Raw genomic sequence first — 20347 nt, 5'->3', positions numbered from 1 at the left:
GACATTTCTAAAGATGGTCTAACAAAAAAACATTTGGCTCTAACCTGCCTCCTTGTTTCAAGCTGGTTTTGTGGCATGACATTTCAGGGTTTCTGATACCAGAATTCCTTCCACAGACCTGTGAGTAATCTCAAATAGAGCCATGGCCAGTGATCAATCAAACTGGTTTGTATAGCTGAAGGGGAAGAATGACAGACATTTTTTCTTCTATAAAATAACTTCAAAACCGTGTAAATAGGTACTAAAAAGCAAAGGCAGAAAAAGAGTTGTAAGGAAGATGTAGCATCTAGATGGGGTTTAATGTGCTTGTTAAAATATCAGCTCTTTAGTAGCAGAGACTAAAGGGTGTTTCCTCAAAGTTACATGCACTGAGTATCCCTCAGAATTGGATTTGCTTTTTCTCTATTGCAGTGCCCCAATGCCATTAGAAAGTCAGTGAAGTTTTACTTTTCTGTCCTCTTGCAGGCTTGACATTTTCTAGCACATGAATTGTCTTGGGAAGGACAGACTGGCAAACTATTAAATCCCTTGTCCATGGAATAATGGATTCCTAAACTTTCCTTATCCTACACTTTATTGGCATGAAGAGTTACAATGATCAGAAATCTAATACAAGGATTGTTACCATCAGAATGGCACTTTGTAACACCTCAAGTTTCTTAGGGGTTTTCATTTAAAATCTCATTTAGGGCTTGATCATTAAGATGCTGCTTCCATGCTGAAGGCTGTTCTTTGAAATTGAAGCTTAATTGGAGCTTGGTTTAATTCATGAAGAGGCATCTTTGAGTATGATAGCCAGTTTTGTGTGTTGTATCTCTTGTAGCCTTTAATTCTGGAGAGGTTAGGTGCATATGTGAACAAAAACCACCACAGGTTTTGGGTTTGGTTGGGCTTTTTTCCTTCTTTTCTCTTCTGGCAGCCATCAGGCTTAGTTAGGTCTCTTCAGTGCTTCTCTACTGCTGTGCCTAGGACAGAAAAAAGTGGAGATGATCTATATTTAGCTTGTGTGGATGTGAATTCTTGCTTCCTCTAGGAAAAAGGAGGCTGAAGTCTCTTTAAGCTGTTACTTTTTTCCTCCACTGCTTGTGTTAACTGTCAGCTGATCCTTGCTTTTCAAAGCCATGTGAAAATGAATGGATCAAGAGTGTCCCAATTATCCAAGTCAGTAGCTGCTCTGAGAGCTTTTTGTGTGCACACTGGTTTTTCTCTCCTGGGTTAGAAATAACCAGTATTTTTCCTAGTCTGACTGCTGTATACTGACATACTCTTCACTGAAATTCAGATTTGATTTGGGGGAGTTTTGGGGGGGGCTTTTTGTGGTTTGGTTTGGGAGATTTTTTTGCATGGTTTTGTGGTTGATTTTTAAGGTAAAACCATCTGTGATGTGTCTTTGGTTAGTCTTCCAGTTGTCTTGAGGTTACCTAATTCCCCAGCATCTGACTGCTGCATCATATGCCTTTCTATTCCTATCTGGCTTTTTGTCCTCCTTATGTGGAGGTGTTAGCACACAACACATGGATAAACCGTCTCCCTCACCAAAAAGAACCCAAACAAAACACCCCTAGAAAAGGAGAGCAGGATTGTAGCTTAGAGCAGCACACAAATGTAAGATCTAATCAGAATTTCATGTCTGCTTGCTTTCTTATCCTCCCTAATTTTTTTTTTCTCTCTGTTCATTTTTTACTGTTGTTGTTGATTCTTCCTGAAATTGCTGTATTTTCTCAGGAAGGCTGCAATCTTCTCTTTTCATCTAATACTTTTCCTTTTGGATTAATCCTTTTTGATCTCCCTGTATTGTCTCTTCCTCCTGACTCTGACGATTCTTTCTTGTTCCTAAATTCTTTCCTTGACATGTTTTTCAGTGTTGCCTCTGCAGCTTGTTGAAGTATAATCATTCCTGTTGCTCAGAAATAAAGTAATTATTTTATGATGCTACTTAATGTACTTAAAACACAAGACACATATTTGCTGCTCTTTCATAAATCAGAAGATTCCATATTGTTGTGTAGGAAATGTGCATTTTTTACCTCTACTGGTACATTGAAAATAACTTTTTGGCTGATCCTTGCAAAACTGGGGGCAGGAATGCCCTAGGAGGCATTGCATTTGGGTTAATGGTCTTTCACCATGCTCCAAAAAACAATTCCTATCTTTGGCCATGTGTTTTTGAAGGGGGAAGGAGCAGAATAAAGGATTTCTATTATCACAAAATCCCAGAATGTTTTAGGTTGGAAGGAGCCTCAAAGCCCATCTCATTCCAGCCCCCTGTCATGGGCAGGGTCACCTCCCACTATCCCAGGTTGCTCCAAGCCCCATCCAACCTGGCCTTGGACACTTCAGAGATGGAGCAGGCACAGCTTCTGTGGGCAGCCTGTGCCAGGGGCTGGCCACCCTCACAGCAAAGATTGCTTACTAATGTCCCATCTAAATCTGCCCTCTGTCAGTGTGAAGCCATTCCCAGTGTCCTGTGACTCCATGTCCTGATAAAAAGTCCATTTCCAACTTTCCTGCGAGCCCTTTTTCATTCCTGGAAGGTGCTTTAAGGTGTCCCTGGAGCCTTTACTTCTCCAGGGTGAACAACCCCAGCTCTCTCAGCCTGTCTTGATAGCAGAGATGCTCCTGCCCTCTGACCATCTTCATGGCCTCCTCTGGGCTCCCTCCAGCAGGTCCATGTTCTTGATAAGAAACTCAAACATAAAACTAAAAACACAGTGCTAAAGCACAGGACAGAGACACTGTAGCAGCCTGAATAAAGACAACTTTGAACTTCCAAATGAAAACCTGTCCTCTGTGTGAGGGACACAGTTCATCTGTGTGTTGGTGGATGATCTCAACACTTCAGTGAGATTTGTTGTACTGAAGAAGAGCAAAGGCAAACAAGCTGATTATTTTTATGTCATTGAATTAGAATCTCAGAGTACTTGCTTGTCTGGTATCCATACAGGCTTCTAGAAGATAATGTGTTGATACTTTGAAATCTGGGTTAGCACTGCAGTTTGTACTGTGGAATTCAGTGGTTAAAGGGAGAGAGGGAACAAATGTCAAGCTGTGTGTTTTATTTCAGGATCTCCAGGATGAAGTAAAGAGGGAGAGCAGTAATCTGCAGAAGCTGCAAGCTCAGAAACAGGAAGCACAGGAAACCCTTAATGATCTTGATGAGCAGAAGGCCAAGTTGGAAGAACAACTTAATGACATCAGGCAGAAGTGTGCAGAGGAGGCCCATTTGGTAAGGTCTGGTGGCCAGTGCCCTTGGGAAGCATAAATGCCTTGTCTTGAAGAACTCAGCCTTGCAGAGTTCCAGTTGTAGGGGCAGGAAAAAAGCTTTAATGAATAAATAGCCTGAGTGTCAAGGTTTTGTGACCAACAGAGTATAGGAAACACATCACTTGCTTCAGTGTTCCTAATTTAGTGTCAGTGTGTCAACAAACATACTGAGATTTACTTGCACACAAATAAGGTTTAAAGCAGAAATGTCTGTATTGGTCAGAAAAACAGCTAAAATGTTCTGTTCTTATTGAGACCAATAGAGAATTAACTGTTTATTCAGGTATGATCTATAGTCTCTGCAATAGCTATGAGATTTTTTTACTTTTTCTGGTCATAAATAATAGTATTTGGATGTGTTTGGAAATGTTGTGTGGGTTTTTGGTCGTGGGTTTTGGGGTTGTTTTTTTTTTTGACTTGAAATACTGTTCATGCTTTAGATTGCCATGCTGAAGGCTGAAATAACAAGCCAGGAATCAAAGATTTCAGCCTATGAAGATGAACTGACCAAAGCCCAAGAGGAGCTGAGTCGCCTGCAGCAAGAAACTGCAGAGCTTGAACATTGCATAGAGTCTGGGAAAGCACAGCTGGGACCTCTTCAGCAACATCTGCAGGATTCACAACAGGAAATCAATTCAGTAAGGCAGTGTGAAAGACCCACCCCCCAAAAATATTTTGAGCTGGAAATCTTTAGTGTGGTTTGCCTTAAGGGGAAGGCGTTGTTTCCTTTTTTCTTCACTGCTTGCTCATGTCTTTAGTTACTTACACATGTGTTCTGGGCTAGTAGTTGTTAGGATTTTTAGAGGCTGACTTAAGTCACTCAAAATACTTCATGGTCTTTTATTAATTAAAGGGATTAATTTATTATAGTCCTTAAATAATTTGTCATAATGTAATGAGTGAAAAATGGCTGATGCAGACTTAAATTCTCTGTGTCCAGTAGTTATTAAAGTTTTCATCCTCCATGGCATGGGGCATGCTCTCACTATTCTTTAATTGATGTGAAGTCAGTATAAAATTCCTGATAGCATTTACTGAGTGCATTGTTGAGGTGGGAAGGTGAGGTGGATAGAAGAAGAAATTGGGTTGAGATGAGACCCTGAGAGGCAGAGAGCCTGTGCTTTGAAGTGGCTGCTGTTGCATGAGCACTTTCAGTTCCTCTCTGTAATCAGGGATCTGTTAGAACTTCGGTGATGCCTGAGCTTGCACACCCTTTCCTCATGGTTCTCCTTCCCTGTTGCCAGCTGTGTTATGCATTAGCCACTCACACTGGTACCAAGTTGAAAAGAAAAGGCAAAGCCTCCCTTTGAGCCCTAGAAATGGCTGACCTCAGGGCTGGTCATTTCACACAATTCACATCTGTAACTTGCTAACGAGTCTTACAACGTTCCTAAGTTCAAAATCTGGCTTTTAGTTTAGAAACTGAGAAGTAAACAAATGGATTTTTTCATCATTTCATCACAGGTGGAGAGGTTATACCACTACAGTGTTTTTATATGGCAAGAGGTGCTAGCCATGAACAGATACAAGACTGATAATATAAGTGGTTGTGCTAGACTGTAGTCTATTTTTTCACTGGGTTTTATAACAGTACTTCTGACTTTATGCTCTTGACTCCTAAATAAGGAACAGTAGGTGCTTTGGTGCTTTAGGCAAGATTATCTAATGGCTGGTCTGAGGTCAGTTAACTTGAAAGACACCTGGTGGTGTCTTTGCTGACACCCCAGTAACTCTATTAGTAACTCTGACCTAGCAGAGTTCAATGGGATTTGGGCACCCAAATATCTGGACTAGGTTTATTCTTTTGCATAACCTACCAGATCCAGTAATTCCTTCATAACTGGCAGGTTGGTAGTAAATGTTTGCTGTCAGGCACTGCATTAAGCATATTGCTGAAATAATAAAAGATGAATATAAGTGTCTGCTTAGGAAGATATACTGGCTTTTGTAGACTTCAGAAGTCATGGGAGTTCTGATAAAGCCTTTTTAATTTTGAGTTTAAGGAAATTGCAAATACATAATCTAGGAAAGAAACCCAAACCACACACACACACACACAAACCTCAGTCCAAACTAAAAATAAGAAAAAATAAACCTAACCAAAACTCCTCAGCAAAACTAAACAAACAAAAAAAACCCCTGAGACCTTTGCAACTTTTCTGATGAGTTTGAATAGCAACAAGTCTTGGTGTTGCCAGTGACAGAGTCTCTTCTTCCTTGGCAAAAGGTGTGTTCTTCAACCAGTCTGCACTTCTGCTAAATAAGTTTTCTGCTTATCTCTCAAATTTCACCCTTTGATTGACAGAACAGGTTTTTATTATATTTGCTTTTGAAAATAAGATTTTCAGACATATATCACCCACCTTATATTTAGGAGGGGATGGCCATTTACTGGCTTCCATGTGCTGCCATACTGTTGCTAATAATTTATTTCTGTTTACAGGTGCAGACAAAGCTTCTTGAGCTGAAAGAACTGGAAAATAACCAATTTGGCTGGCACTCTCAGCCCCATAGTACACTTGTTAATGGAACTGTGGATCATTCTAGTCTTAGCAACAGCAGCAGTGAAACTGCAAACCTTAATGAGAATGCTGAGAGGGAAAGTATAGCAGAAGAGGAACAAACAAACTGTGTGTCTCCAGTGAGTAGTGTTTTGCCTGCTTGATCACGATGCATTGCAGCTGTGAAGTTGCAATAAGTTAAGAATGTACCAAGATTGATTATGTTTTTAAACATTTGCACAACTGAAATTTCAGGGTGTTTTTCTGAAGGACTGATATGTTTCCACATATCTGAAAGTTCATAAGCAGAAAAGGAGGTAATTTTAGTTTGCCTGGAAAGTAGCAGTAACATTTTTTTTTCCTGTATTTATTTCCAAAGCAAAATATCATAAATTGAATAGCAGACTTAACATTAAAGGAGAGCAGCTGTCTCCATTTGGTGCAATGAGAACAGAATAAGGAAAAGTACAGAAAATCTAAAACTGTCTTGCTTTAAATGTTCCTCCTTATGTCTCAGTAGGTTCGTGATTGATTTATTTTTTTAAAAACTTTTACAGGGTTTATGAAATACTAAAGTATGTGCTATAATAAGTATGAAGCTCTTGAAGTATGCTTTTGTATATTGTGTGAGTCTATTTAAAACTTAAAATTTTATTGTGCAGTCTTATATTTACTTATTTGTGGTGAATTGCTTTTACCCTTGTACAGATAAGGAATAGTCCTGAAACAGCAGTCTCTGTAGGAGAAGAGAAAGAGACCCCAGCTGCAACTGTTACCAAAAAAGTGAGTTTATTCAGCTTTGGGGGAGGAAAAAATAGGTTAAAAAAAATCCTGGTTAAACTGTTTCAGGCTTGCATGATGGTCATACAACAATAGAGGAATAATTGTCACTTCCTACTGGTTTTATTAGTGTGATGTCTTGAAAACATTTCATCTCCTGTAGCAGGCAGGTTGTTGAACAATATTGTGGATCTCCATTGATGAATTATATAGAATTCTGGCTGTCTCTTTGCCTTAAGCTTTAAGAAACCACTGAATGGTAACAGGAGATGACATAACTGTTTTCCATCCTTGCAAGTCTTAAAAATTTGATATGTTTGTCTCTGTCTGCATTGCCCAGGAAGATCCATTTGATGCTGAGTCTCATCCCTTGCCTGATCTAGTTTCTGAAGCCAGCTTAGAGTTCTTCCAGTCTGACCCTTTTGTTGGCAGTAAGTAAACATTTCTCTCTAAGTGCAGATTTGCAGAAACAGGTCTTGTGTGAATGCATCAGACTCATCTTCACCTTAAGACTGCTCTTTATAGGATAAATCTGAAGATGTGTGGGTGACAGGAGCCTGAAGCCAATAGCATTACAGAAATAGAAGTGATAGAAATGAGACTTCTGGGGTATTTCTCCTTCCTTCATCTGGACTTCCTAATGAGCTCTGAAAATTGCTCCTTTCCCTCATTGCTCCTCCTGAGGGCTTCTCTTCCCCATGCCCTCCATGCCTCTGCCCTGGTGGCATTTTGGCTGTAAAGGTGTGGGCAGGCTTGTGATGTGTGTGGTGTCAGTGATCTGATTGACAGCCCCCGTCCACAAAGGGGTCAGCAGAGGGTTCTCTGGGCTCTGCTGTGGGGAGGGTGTGGGTGGTTCACAATGAATGGCTGTGGCCTATTTCTGGGGAGTTTGGCTCTCAGAGCAAGGTAATGTGGAGCTGCACCATCTGTTCATCTTGTGGAAGTGCTGGGCTTTATTTTAAGAACTTGCCATTGACGAATGATGTTGCTCTGCTCTTATTTTTTATGGAAGGAATGATCTGCCTATATAGAGCCAATAGGGAAAGGGGAGTTATTTTGAATTAACTGCTGAAGCAGATGTTTTCAGCCACATTAATATGATTTTACACCCTTTCAGATCAACATGGTCTGATCAATTTAGCTTGTATTGCTTTGAAAGGAAAATAAGCTAAATTTGTTTCAGATCACTTGGCTTCTGAAAGAATGTCAGTGCAGATTGAATATTTTATGAATAAATTAAACTAATTTAAAACAGTTGCAATGTTTCTGTGTAGATACTGCTTGAATTTGTTTATATTGAAGTGATCTTACAGCAAGGCCTTTCTTTCAGAAGAGAAAAGGTCTGTCTGTTAAGAACCAAACTTTTAGGGGTAGATACCCACAGCTAAGAGACAGGATATCTGTCTCTCAGATGAACACGAGAAAGTAGAAATGAGTTGGGATCATGCATCCAGTACTGAAGTGAACACTTAGGAGCTGCCATCCACAGTGTCTGTGGCAATTAAACAAACCTGGGACTCATCTCAGTAGCTGGCCTGGATTACTGCAGTGGTAATACTGCAGAATGTGGGTGTTTGTGGACAACAGCCAACGGAAATGCAGCTTGGGGATGGCTGATTCTCTGGGTGTTTCATGATGGTAATAAGCTCTTTAATGAATATTTGCTTTTCTTTTGAACAGATGATCCCTTCAAAGATGACCCTTTTGGAAAAATTGGTAAGTAACTTTATAACTCATAATGGTTTTGTTTTTCTAGATGGTTCTTGCTATTGGGGAAAATTGTCACCACTTTCAGAGAAAAAAAGTAGGTGGAAATGCCACAAAAAGTTGTGATAGAATATATGTGACATTAGCACCTGGCCACTTATGTAAAAGCTTTTCAGAGAAGTCCAGTGCCAGTCAATTTTGCTCTTGTTGGAAATTCCTTAGCTGGGATTTAAGTATGTGAAAGTGATGAACAGAAGACCCCAAACACTTGCTGCCTGTTTTATTTGCAAAGTATTGGAACTGTGCTCTTTTAAGGGCTCTTAACATACCAACTTCCTTTAGAATCAAGTATTGAACAGGTGGGAAGTCTCTGTTTAGGTCAACTGTATAGGCAATGTCATTGAATTGTTTGCTTGGTCCTGAGTGAAGTTACTGGTGGCAAAAAAGCCAAATAACCAGTGGGAAAGCAACAGTTAAATAGGGTAGAGCACCAAGTGTCAAATAAGAAACATCAGTTGGGCTTGGGAAGTGCCAGGAGAGTTCTTAGGAGCATTAGGTTTTGTAAAATGCTTCATTTTTAGAGACTTGGTTAAAGAACCTGTATGCTGAGATGATTCTGGAACTGCTGTTTCCATGATGTGCAGAAAACGTTGCCTTGTCTGATGTTTTGAATCACAGAATACAAATTATTCACAGGCAGATTTCCTACTTCAAAGGTTCTTGGCCTTAAATGTGTCACTTTGCAGCAGTATGAGAAAAGGTGATACATTGTTTAGTTTTTAAGATATCAGCTAAGTAAAGCAAGCAGAAATATTAGGGAGATGTTTACTTTTTAGATCCCTTTGGTGGTGATCCCTTCAAAGGCTCAGACCCTTTTGCAGCTGACTCTTTCTTCAAACAATCCTCCACCGACCCTTTTGTGACTGCTGGCACTGATCCATTTAGTTCTGCAGACAACAGTAATAATACCACAGTAAGTCTGGTGTCACACCTTTTACTGCTTTCTCTGTGTGATTTGGACAAAATAACCTGGTTTGTACATTTAGACATGCTTTAAAAAATTGATATTCAGAAATCATATAAAGGTTACCTCTGATCCCCTGGCTCTGTCTTGTCTTTTTGTGTCCTAATTTCTAGAAATAGTCACAGATGAAATAGAAGTAAAAATAAAAACATTTTTAAAGTATTTAATTGTGGATCTTCATTGCTCCACAGCTAAGAGCATTTGACAGTAATGACTTAAGCTCTGTCATTATTTAACAATGACTTAAGCTCTGTTATGCTTTAGAGCTTTCCAAAAACTCTCTTAGTTGGTGGAACATAATAAATGGAAATAAAGTCAGGATCAACCTCATCAGGTTATGCTCAGACACTTGATTTTTGCCTCCACACGCTATAGGGGCAAGAACTATGTGCTGTATTTTATCTGAAATCTGATGTGGTGTGTGGGGTTTCCCCTCAGAAAAGTCAGATTTTTCTATAGGTATATGTTTACGTTTTGGTGTGATTTGTTTTTTTTTTAATAAGAATCACCGAAGGTCTCTTGTAATGTGGAGATGCCTACTGAATGTCCCTCTTTCAGGGGTACTTCAGTCTAGCTTTTAGCTCACATTATAAATGAGCAGTGACTGAATACTCTTGAGCTTTTAATAAGCTGGAGTTGGGCATAAAACTCTCGCTGGTATATAGAACTTGTTGAATATGTAATATTTAAAGCTGATAGACAAACAATTGAAGCAGCTGAAATTCTTCATGCCATTCACTTTGTCTCCATTCTTTTGCCATCTCCTTTCGTTTTCAATGCTGCTTCTGTTCATGCCTCACTTCCAGCTTTGTGTAAAACATAAAACATTCATAGACATAAATAAAACTCAGATACATGTGGAATAAGAAGCAAGTTAAGTGGCTGTAGAATGTGCCTGGGGTGGACCCACAGCAGCCAAGAGTGAGAAATCAGTGCACCTGGCAGCGGTGGTCCTGCCCCTGCCCATGGTGTGCACATTGTGCAGATCTCAAGGTCCTGTTACACACCACAGCCTACACCTCCAGCCTTAAAAATTAGATTTCTACAATTTGTAGTACTTAGCACACTATCCTTTCCAAAGTCGTGATATTCTAATGTAATCAGCTCTTGGTCTTATTACAGTCCAAAGGAAGAAAAAAACCAGGAAGGTCAGAGCTGTGGTGTGGGATTAGCAGTGGATTCTTGAGATCTGTACTTCAGAACTGAAGTTATACATTCATTCTAAATGCTTTACCACACCTCTCTGGAGTGTCAAAATCTCAGACCTCCTTGAAGATGGCTCTGGTTGTAGAAATCTGAGACCAAAATGAGCAGTAGATATTGTTGACTGTTGCATTAGCTGTTACCAAGTATGTTGCACATATTGTACCTTTTTTCCATCCTTTCAAAATATTAATCAAAACAGAGAGGAAGAGTTTCTATTAATAGGCTTGTTTACTGATGCTGATAAAAGCTATTTCCAGAATGTGTTATCTTACAACTTCTAAACTAAAATAAATGGTGACTGTATTCTTAGATTGAAGAATCTTTTAAGCTGAAAACAAATTTCCCTCCAAAGCAATTTTTTATTTTAGACAGAGATATCAAAGAAGAATGACCCTTTTGCTCCTGGTGGAACCACTGTCACTACATCAAATGATCTAGGTAAAAGTAGATTGTAATATCAAGCTTCTTGGGTTTTATTTTTGCTTTTGCTTGCTTTTGTTTCTAGGCTTTTAACTGAATTTGCAACAGGGCATTATATGGATTTCCCTTGTGTTCTGAATTTTCCCAAAAGTGTGACATAAGGTACCTGTTTTCATGGGGGAAGTTTATAACCCAAAACTGACTTTATCTGCAGTATGTATCACTGAAGACTGATTCCACAAAAACTGTTCCTCTGCTTTACTAAAACTGGGGCAGTTCCTGAGCTAAGTGTTTGGGCTGTTTGGATGGTCTGTACTGCTTCCCAGTGGGGTTGTTTTCAGGGATTTCATGTTGCTGTGTAAGTAACATCAGGATAGCTCTGCACCACAAGAGTAGATGTGGAATGCAGTAACTCCTCCACTGAGATTTTTTTACTGCTCAAGTTTGCTCCACCTGTGACCCTCTCTCATCTGAGGGCTAAAGATGTTTTAGGGAAGGCTCTTAACTCCTATTTTCCTAAACTGCACTTGCAAGTGATAATCCAAAACAGGAGCCTATGTGTGATTTTGTATTGTAAACCTACTAATTTTAGTTCTAGGGAAAAAATGGTGTTTTTTAGAGATGCAGAAATGAGTATGGCACTTCCTTCTCTACTGTACTGCAGTTTTCACATATTTTAGGCACATGGGAATGCAAAGGTACTGTTGAATTAGACTGGGATGATGAGGTTCAGGTATTTGATTCCACAAGTGGGTCTGCAGTCAGAAAAGAGGTCTGGTTCATGTTCATATATATATATATTTACACACATAAATTTATATATATATATATATATGTCTGTATATGTATAGGTGTATGCACACAAAAAACACCTCTGTGTGTATACATACATGTATCTTGGTAGAACATTTCCAGTAGTATGGTTATTTGGTACTTTCAGTGGAATTTAAATTTTTTTGATGTAGGAAAACTTACCAGTATTTCTTTTGAATTAATTCCTTCAGATTTATTGTTCTTAATTGGAAGTTGACACTTAGAATTTTTGAAAAAGTTTCTTAATAATTTGAAACGCTCACCACATAAAATACTTCACTTGAATTACTTGAAGTTGCAAAATATTTAATATTTGCTATTTAGTAATAATAGTAGTGGGAATTTTTCTTTTCAGTCTTTTATATTTAACTTTTAATCTTATTCTTGGCTTGATTTGTGTATTTAGCTACAGACCCCTTTGCCTCACTGTTTGGAAGTGAATCCTTTGAAGGTGGCTTTGCTGACTTCAGCACACTGTCCAAGGTAATGTGGAGCTGCTGCTACTCACAGAAAATGCATGAAACTGCAGTGACAAGGCAAAGCACACTCAGTTTCATTACAGTTTTGCCACTACTAAACATTTATAATGGCTGATTTGCTTGAAAAAGAGGTCTTGATAGCAAATTGTCCTGAAATTCTGTGAAGAATGCAATGTAATCTTTTCGGCTTGATAAGTATTTTCTCTCTATTTCCAGTGATGCTATAATTTATTTATTTATTTGTAAATGTGCTGATTTTAGCAGCAAAAGTATTACTTTTGCATGTTTAACTGCTTTCAACTTTATAGTGCTATGCACAGTAACCATTCCTGATTTTTCTTTCTGTTCAATCTTCTGGAGTATGTGGATATGTGTAAAAACAAACAAAAGTATTTTCTTTAGTCTTAGTCCAAACTTCTAGTTGTGATTTAATATTGTATCATTGAAGAGGATGTCTGGTAGCACTGCACTGAAAATGTGTGTGTTGCTGTTTTGTTTTTTGAAGGCCAACAACGAGGATCCCTTTAGCTCTTCCACATCAGGCTCTGTCAGCAGTGTCACCATAACTAAAAACTTGTTTGAGGAAGCACCAGCTAAAAATGAGGATGTTCCTCCTGCACTGCCCCCTAAGACAGGAACTCCCACCAGGCCCTGTCCACCACCACCTGGTAAGAGCTGACACTGAGATGTGCTCACAATCAGCTGCTTCATGCTGGCAGAGGGACAGGAATCACGAGGGGAGGGTAAAGGGTCTCAGTTTAAAATAAACGAGCAAGATGTGAAACAAGTCCATTCCTGATCATTTCCTCAAAGTTTTGCATGGTGTTTGGGATTGGAGTTTGAAGACACAAAGGATTTAGAAAACAGGAGAAAAGACTTGTTACAAGTGTGTGCAAGAACACAGCATAGCTGCAAGTTAAATAGTTGCTAATGTGCTACACTGTGAATCTTGAATTAAATTATGCTTAAAGTGAGAATTTAGTGTGCTTTGTATGTTGCAAACACAGATGGGTTTAATGGAAAATGAATTAAATAGGGTTAAAGAACTGGCTTAGATTTTCAGGTTAACTTTTTCTAGGTGGCCTTGCCAGAGGTCTGTAGCAGTAACAGTAATAAAGCCAAGTTCCCTGGGCTGTTTTCCCCTCAATGATAGTGGAGTTTCTGGGATATTCCATGGCACAAACCACTCTGCTTTCCAGAAAAGGCCATGATTATCATGCATAACAACACCTTCTTGTGCTTGCAACAAGGCCATATTACAACAGGCTCCTCACTCTCAGTTTGGTTTTGCAAATATAGAAGAATATATTTCTAGTATTCCTTTAAAAATTTCTGTCCTCTGTTTCATTGCCTTTAAAAATTCTACTGCATCATTTGTTTCACTGTTACACTAAGTGGATGAATCTTAAGGTGTTTTGAGAAACTGGCATGAAAGTGAAATGTGTATTCATCTTTTCCTCAAAAGAAGGGGAGCACAGTAGATACAGGAGTGCTCATACTGAAGTTTAAACTCATCTGTTTGATTCTTAATGTTGGTGTGAGATCTGGTTCATGCTAATGCCTTGCAAGTCATCATTTCCATTGTAAATAATATTAAAACAGCTGACATGGCAAGTGGTGATAATTTGAATGTTTGATGTTGGTCCTTATTTAAACATAAAAAGGATTTCTGACTTGATTGTATGGGAGTGGCTGGAAGGGAAGGGAAGCTTGTAGGGGTGGAGCAGCAGCTTCCTCAGCAACAGATAATTGGGAAAAAATAGGTGGTTTTGATATGCACACTAAAAATGTGATTATCTTGATAAACATTCCCAATTAATTATTTTCCTAATGGAAATAAAATCTGAGGCACTTACATTTAATTATTTCTAATTACTTCCTTGGTTTTATTTGAAACAATGGAATGCTTTTTCAATGAAATACCCAAAAATCTTTCTTGTAGTTCTTCTCTCTGCTGGAAAGTGTGTAGAAGGGCTGTTGCCTCTGAATTCTGTTGCTTCTCTAGATACTGATAAACATTCCCATTTTTTGATTTTGGGGAAGATTTGGTGATTGTGTATTTTGTATTCTTACAATTATTAACCCTTCCCATGCAGAAATAAAATTCCCTGGTTGTCATTTGGAGATGCTTCTCCCACATTTTTCAATAGGCAGGCATTATTTGTGAGTAACAGAACTGTAAAATCATAGAATGATTTGGGTTATAAGGGACCTTAAAGATCATTCAGTTCCAAGCCCCTGCCACAGGCAGGGACACCTTTCTCCAGAGCAGGTTGCTCAAAGTCCCATCCAGGCTGGCCTTGAACACTTCCAGGGATGGGGGAGCACAATATCCTCAGTGATACTGATGATAGAACATCAGTGAGAGAGACAGCAGGGTTAGCTGGGAAGTGTCTAAGTAAATAATATGTTTCCCAGGGGATGTTCTCCAAATCTCTAAATCATTGCCAGATGAGAATCTCTTTTCCTCTTATGAAATAATTTTAGGTTAATTTTCAAAAATTTTTTTTGAAATAATAAGCACCTTTGTTCAATTCTGTAGTTTTAATCTTAAATGGAAACAGAAGCAAGTTCTAAAATACAGCCACTGCAAGTGTGGAACCACTTGCAGAACCTGGTAGCAGAATTCAGGAAACTGCACTGAAACCTCTTGTGTAAACAGTAACCTACAGAGGGAGTGGAGGGGTGAAATTCAGCTCAGCTCTTCTTGGAAGTAATTGGGTTAATGTCCTCAATGGTGTTGAAAGTTGACTGGGGTTAAGCTGAAAAAACCCCAACAGAATAAGTGGGGGTTTGTCCCTGATTCTGGTTTTTTGCAGCTTCTTAGGCAAGAATTAACAAAGCAGCTCAGCCTGTGATTGCTTGTTATCATACTCCTTGTTTTAAACTGCAGAAATTCCTGGTCTTAGCTTAGGGAGAGGACCATAGTGTTTTGAAAACTTATAAATGTAATGTATTTCTGCTCTCTGAATAAAATTGTGCTAACTTGATCCAAAGAAATAATAAAAGAGCCTTGCTGGAATGATCAAAGACAGCTGATAACCAGAAAACAATACTGTGCTGACAGAATAGGTGTTCAAAACTGTTAGAAATTCTCTTTCCAAAACAGTTAATAAACTGTGTTCCTGACTCATTAACATACATGTGTTCCTTTTTACCTGATTACCCTTTCAGAAAGTGTGGGCTGTACCCTCATTTTTTAAATTGGCAACCCTTCCCCTGAAACTACAGCTCCACCAGTTTGTGGGAAGTGGTTGCATTCTAAGTAGCTTTTGAATGGGGTTTTTTTTTACTAGTTTTGGCATGTTATTACCTGCTATCTGAAATTCATTTTAAATTCGTTTTAATCTAAGGGAAAAGACCTATCAATCAAATAGACTCTTCAGATTCCTTTAAGTCGAGCGACCCATTTCAGCCTTTCCCCACCCCAGACATTCCCAAAGAACAAGAAGCAGATCTATTCTGTGATCCATTTGCTCCCACCAGCATCAGTAAAGAGGCTGACCCCAACAATTTTGCAAACTTCAGTACTGTGAGTAAACGCTTTTTCCATTTGTTTCAGTATAACAGCAGCTTTGAAATGTTCACACTGAAGTCTTCAGTCTTATTTAAATTATTAAAACATATCCCATGTACACAAGGGATATTGCTTTCAGTTAAAACAGTGTTTGCATTTAGTTTACAGCTGAGGCTGTCCTAAAACAAAATGCTACAAAATGTTGTAGTTAATGTTTAAATTGCATTGGTTTTATGCCTTTTTTCATAGAGATCTTCTAGCTTTTAGAGGAGAGGATTTCAAAAATATCTATGTTCTAGGGATTATCCATTTTATCAATGTGTGCAGCAGATTTAAATTACAAACCTATAACAAGCACACTGTTAACTACCCAATTAAAAAAAACCCCAAAATGTCATTGTAATTTAACTGCCACTGAACTGTGGTCATAATTTTAATGTACTGAAATACTGATAAACAGCCTCATAATAGTGTATGTTAATGAAATATAATTTGATGAGTTTTGAATGGTTAGTAAATTCCAGACTTATGCACAATGAAGTAAAGTAGTAAGTGTCTCTTTATAACCAGAATTAATTTCATAGAAGTCGTGGTGTCCAAGCAGTAGAAGCAAATCTAAAGGTTTGTGCATACCTATATATTATTTTTTTTCTTTTGAGCTTTTGCAAATAGATGTTTTGAAAGGCATCATCTCACTTTCAATCCTGTTAAATGCAATTTGCATTTACAGTATCTTGACCATACTGCTCTCTCTGTTCAGGCCTAATAAGCTACATGCTTGATTGAAGTAAACTAAGGATTGTCAGGCTCTCAAAGTAGACTTGCACTGGTTGGTGTGTCTTGGAGCATGGTAACTTCTGAAATGTGGTTATCCATCTGTGGCAGTAGTTAGGGAGACTGAGAAGCCACTTTGAGAGGAGTGGTAAAATTTTTTTATTATCTTTGTGAAGGAAATAGTGTTATTTTCCAGCTGCAGTTACTAAAAATACTGAGTGCACCATGGAGAAAACTCAGGTGTTTCTGCTTTTATTTCTCCAGGATGCAGCTTAAAGCTGACCCCTGGAGTCTCTAACCTCTAACCCTTTCAGTTAATGCTGGGACATCCATGAGGACAGGGGCTTCACCTACCTCTTAATTTTTCTGCATGTTTGCTAGGAAGAAACTTTAGCACAATCTTTTGTGTTTTATTTAAGATAATACCCTTAGCTGTCTCTGATTTATAATCATTGTACCAGAGGTATTTAGTTCACAATCAGTTCTCACCAATATACATGGAAATAATCTGTTCTTTTTCCCCTCTCTAATATCATGCTGACCTTTCTCTGTATTACTAGCAGCTTTCTAACTCTACAGTTACCCTTATCATTTTGCTGCTTCTTGGCAGCAGTATTTGTCATCTACACATTCAGAAACAGTCAATCTAGAGCTAAATTTTTGCAGTCATTTTCACCTGGAAAAGTCATCCCTAATGAAATCAGGATAAATCAGGACGGCCTACAGTGTGAATAGGAGTGTGCTTTGCAAAATGTTCTCCTGATTTATTCAAAGGTTTTCTTGTATGGACTGGTATTTAACCAAATAAAACTGTATTTAAATTATAGCACTTTCTGCTCAGTAACATTTTAGAAACTTAATACTGAAATTTGAAACATGGCATATTTCATTAAAATACATCCTTTTGATGGCTTCAGTGCACTTCTTAGTAGTTAAACCTCAGACTAATCCAATTTAGTCTATTACAACTACAAAACAAGTAATATTTGAAGACTAGAATATGTATAACTATTGAAAAACTAATTGTCCCTTAAACTGACTGTTTGGACAGTAATAATTATCACTGTATTATTAATCTGTCTTATTTTGTCTTTTAAACTTGCAGTATTCTACTGAGGAAGACATGATTGAATGGGCTAAGAGAGAAAGTGAGAGAGAAGAAAAAGAAAGATTGGCAAGACTAAAACAGCAAGAGCAAGAAGACTTGGAACTGGCTATTGCACTCAGTAAATCTGAAATATCAGAAGCATGAAGTTTAGAATAAGATTTATCTGATGTAAACTGTTTTGTCCCTTTTCCTGAGTACCTAACCTATTTAAATGTTAATCAGAAAATGCATATATACAAGAAACTATGAAAGGTTTTTAATTTCTGAAAGTGATGTGAATGTTTCTGCTAAATTTAATCCTTTTGGTTATTGTTTGAATAATTGTTAAGTTTAGCATTCAATTTCTCTCAAGTTTTCAGGAGAGCCAAGTACTTTTCCCAGCTGAAAGCAAATCAGTTTATAAAATGCAGTTAGAGAGATTGGGGTTTGACTGTAATCTATCAGCAGTTGGTAATTGAGCAAAAAGTGAACACAGCAATTATTCTGTCATGGCTGACTGTCTCCCATCAAGCAGTTAGTCACTGGAAACCTTTTATTCTTCTGAAGGGGTTTTAGTAATGCCAGAGTTGGAGAGTGCTTTATTTTATATGTATGCATATAGATTCTTTTTCTCCTCATTGAAGATTTTATGTTGGGTTTAACATAATCTTCATGAAGTCTCCATCAGAAAGAGTATGTCTTTCTGAAACCTTTGTTGCTTTTCCTGCATGATCATAGGTTTTAAGACAGACCTGTTATTTTGTTTTATAAAGCAATTAAACTGAAAATTCATGTGCATTTGCTGTTGGCTAAGGTGACTGTCAAATTGTGAGACCCCACTGCTATTTGAGCCACATTTGCCTGTGAAATATGCAGCTGAACTGGCAAGTTAATGAGTTCCATTTGAAATAGGATTGAAAATAGAAAGAAAAAACAGGTAGTCTGATTTCTATTTTTTTTAACCACAGTTGTTTTCTGTATATGTAATTTATTGAATGCCAACTGATAGTTGCACCTTAAACTGAATGATTTCTGAATGGTCACTGAGTCAGAGTAGGATTGATAGAATTTTAATGAAAATAACTTAATGAAAATAACTTATTGTTCATTTTGAATGAATTCTATTTGGAAAATCAGTTTCATTAAAATAATTCCAAAACCAATAATCTTGTACCCTATCTAAGGAAAATGGATGGCAGCAGCATAAACATCTAGAAGGGGGTTTTTTTTCTTGCACTTTTAACCTGTGGTATTTCTTTTGAGGAAATTGAAGTGTTTCAACACAAAGCACTGGGGCAAAGGGGGAGAACTCAGCCACACTTCAGTATATTTAAGCTCTTCCCATTACCTGTCAATGCTGCTGTTGCATGAGTTTGAGGGTTTTCAATTTTTCAAGAAAAAATGAGTAACCTGACTGGGATGGTTTTTCTTTTGCACTGGGAGATGAGCATTTAAACACCTGCTCAAAAAAAAAAGTAACTTAAAATTTTGCAAGTATTAAATAGTTATAACTTATCTTATACATCTTTGTCATGAGTGTACACTAATCTTGCAAATCATATGCTTAACTGGATTACATAGTTTCTTATCTTTTGTTAAAAATGTATACTCAGTGGACCAACACAATATTATATGTATATATTATATATATATTCCTGCTTTCCTTTATGGGATTTAAAGTTTTGAGTCATTTGATGTTACATTTCATGTTACTGACTCTGACTATAGGACTTTTACTCAGACAACCAACAAACCACTGCTGTGAGCTAAATGGCATTACTTTATGAAGTTTTAACTGTTTGTTTTGTTGGTTTTTTTTTTAAACAACCTGTTCAGGTGGGATTAGCCTCTATTTATAGACTTCCCTTTTGTTTAAAAATTCTAACAATAGCCTGTAATTATGAAGAAATAAAGTTTAAGTACATAAATGTGAACTGTTTGCCTGTTTTTTCAAGAGGGTGCTGTGAGATGCAAAGCCTTGTGTGCATGTACTGCAGTGTGAGGTGTCCTGACTGCAGCCTGGTGTCTGTGGCCTTTGCACACCTGCCAGGGTCACCCTCACAGGAACAGGATCCAGTGGCACAATTGTGTTGTCTTGTGTTATTTCCCCAGGAACTTCTCAACAGTTTCATTTACCTACCTAAGTTTAAATTGGCCGTTTCAGAATTTGAATATTTAGTAAATTTATGACTTCAGTTTAATGAAGTTTTATGAGTGTTTAATTATGCTTTAGCCTGAATCTTCTACGTCATTGTGTACGGGGATGTGCAACTTCATGGTCTTGTGTTTGCAATACTGACAGATGGTAATTTAGGTGATACCAGATTTAGATAGCAGAGGGTAAGATTGGGAAAGTAACGTAATTGTTCAAAATATTGGCAACTAAAGTCCTATGTTTTCTTATGGAATTCTGTATCATGTCAGTGAATACTCTTGAATTTAATTCCATTGTTAACCAGAGTGAACATGAAGATTGGCTTTCAGGTGCATCAATTTTTTCTTATAAGAAGGAAGAGAACAGTGATTTTCCCTAATGAAAAATCTTTTTTGATCTTTTGTGGTCGGCAGAGTGGAGTTTAGTTGCCCGTGGTAATGTTACTGAACTCTTGAATTCTCTGCAGAATTGTCTTTGCAGGGACTTCTGAAGCTTAAATTAGAAAAGGTGCAGAAGTAAAGAGGAAGGGAGGGAAGACAGCATAATGTTATCCCAGAAAAGGTGGGAAGGAACTTGTAATTCCTCAGCTGATAAGCCATCAGTCAGTAATATCCTGAAAC

The 20347-nt window shown here is 37.9% G+C and overlaps 1 protein-coding gene across 1 annotated transcript in view; it reads left to right on the top strand.

Annotated features, from left to right (window-relative positions):
* The window catches only part of EPS15 (epidermal growth factor receptor pathway substrate 15), a 47831-nt gene extending 28325 nt beyond the window's left edge, over positions 1-19506 (top strand). Inside the window, 12 exon segments of the mRNA XM_071436716.1 lie at positions 3065-3226; positions 3705-3902; positions 5708-5905; positions 6474-6548; positions 6886-6976; positions 8226-8261; positions 9089-9225; positions 10851-10920; positions 12122-12198; positions 12700-12862; positions 15548-15726; positions 17591-19506. Coding sequence (XP_071292817.1) covers positions 3065-3226; positions 3705-3902; positions 5708-5905; positions 6474-6548; positions 6886-6976; positions 8226-8261; positions 9089-9225; positions 10851-10920; positions 12122-12198; positions 12700-12862; positions 15548-15726; positions 17591-17737 — 1533 coding nt within the window. The 3' untranslated portion in view covers positions 17738-19506.
* Positions 19507-20347: the final 841 nt, after the last annotated feature.

This window comes from Agelaius tricolor, unplaced genomic scaffold, assembly GCF_023055355.1.
Source record: "Agelaius tricolor isolate 1412-34295 unplaced genomic scaffold, bAgeTri1.0.p SCAF_11, whole genome shotgun sequence".
Taxonomy (NCBI): domain Eukaryota; kingdom Metazoa; phylum Chordata; class Aves; order Passeriformes; family Icteridae; genus Agelaius; species Agelaius tricolor.
Note: the sequence above shows the minus strand (reverse complement) of the source record. Positions and strands in the feature narration are given on the sequence as shown.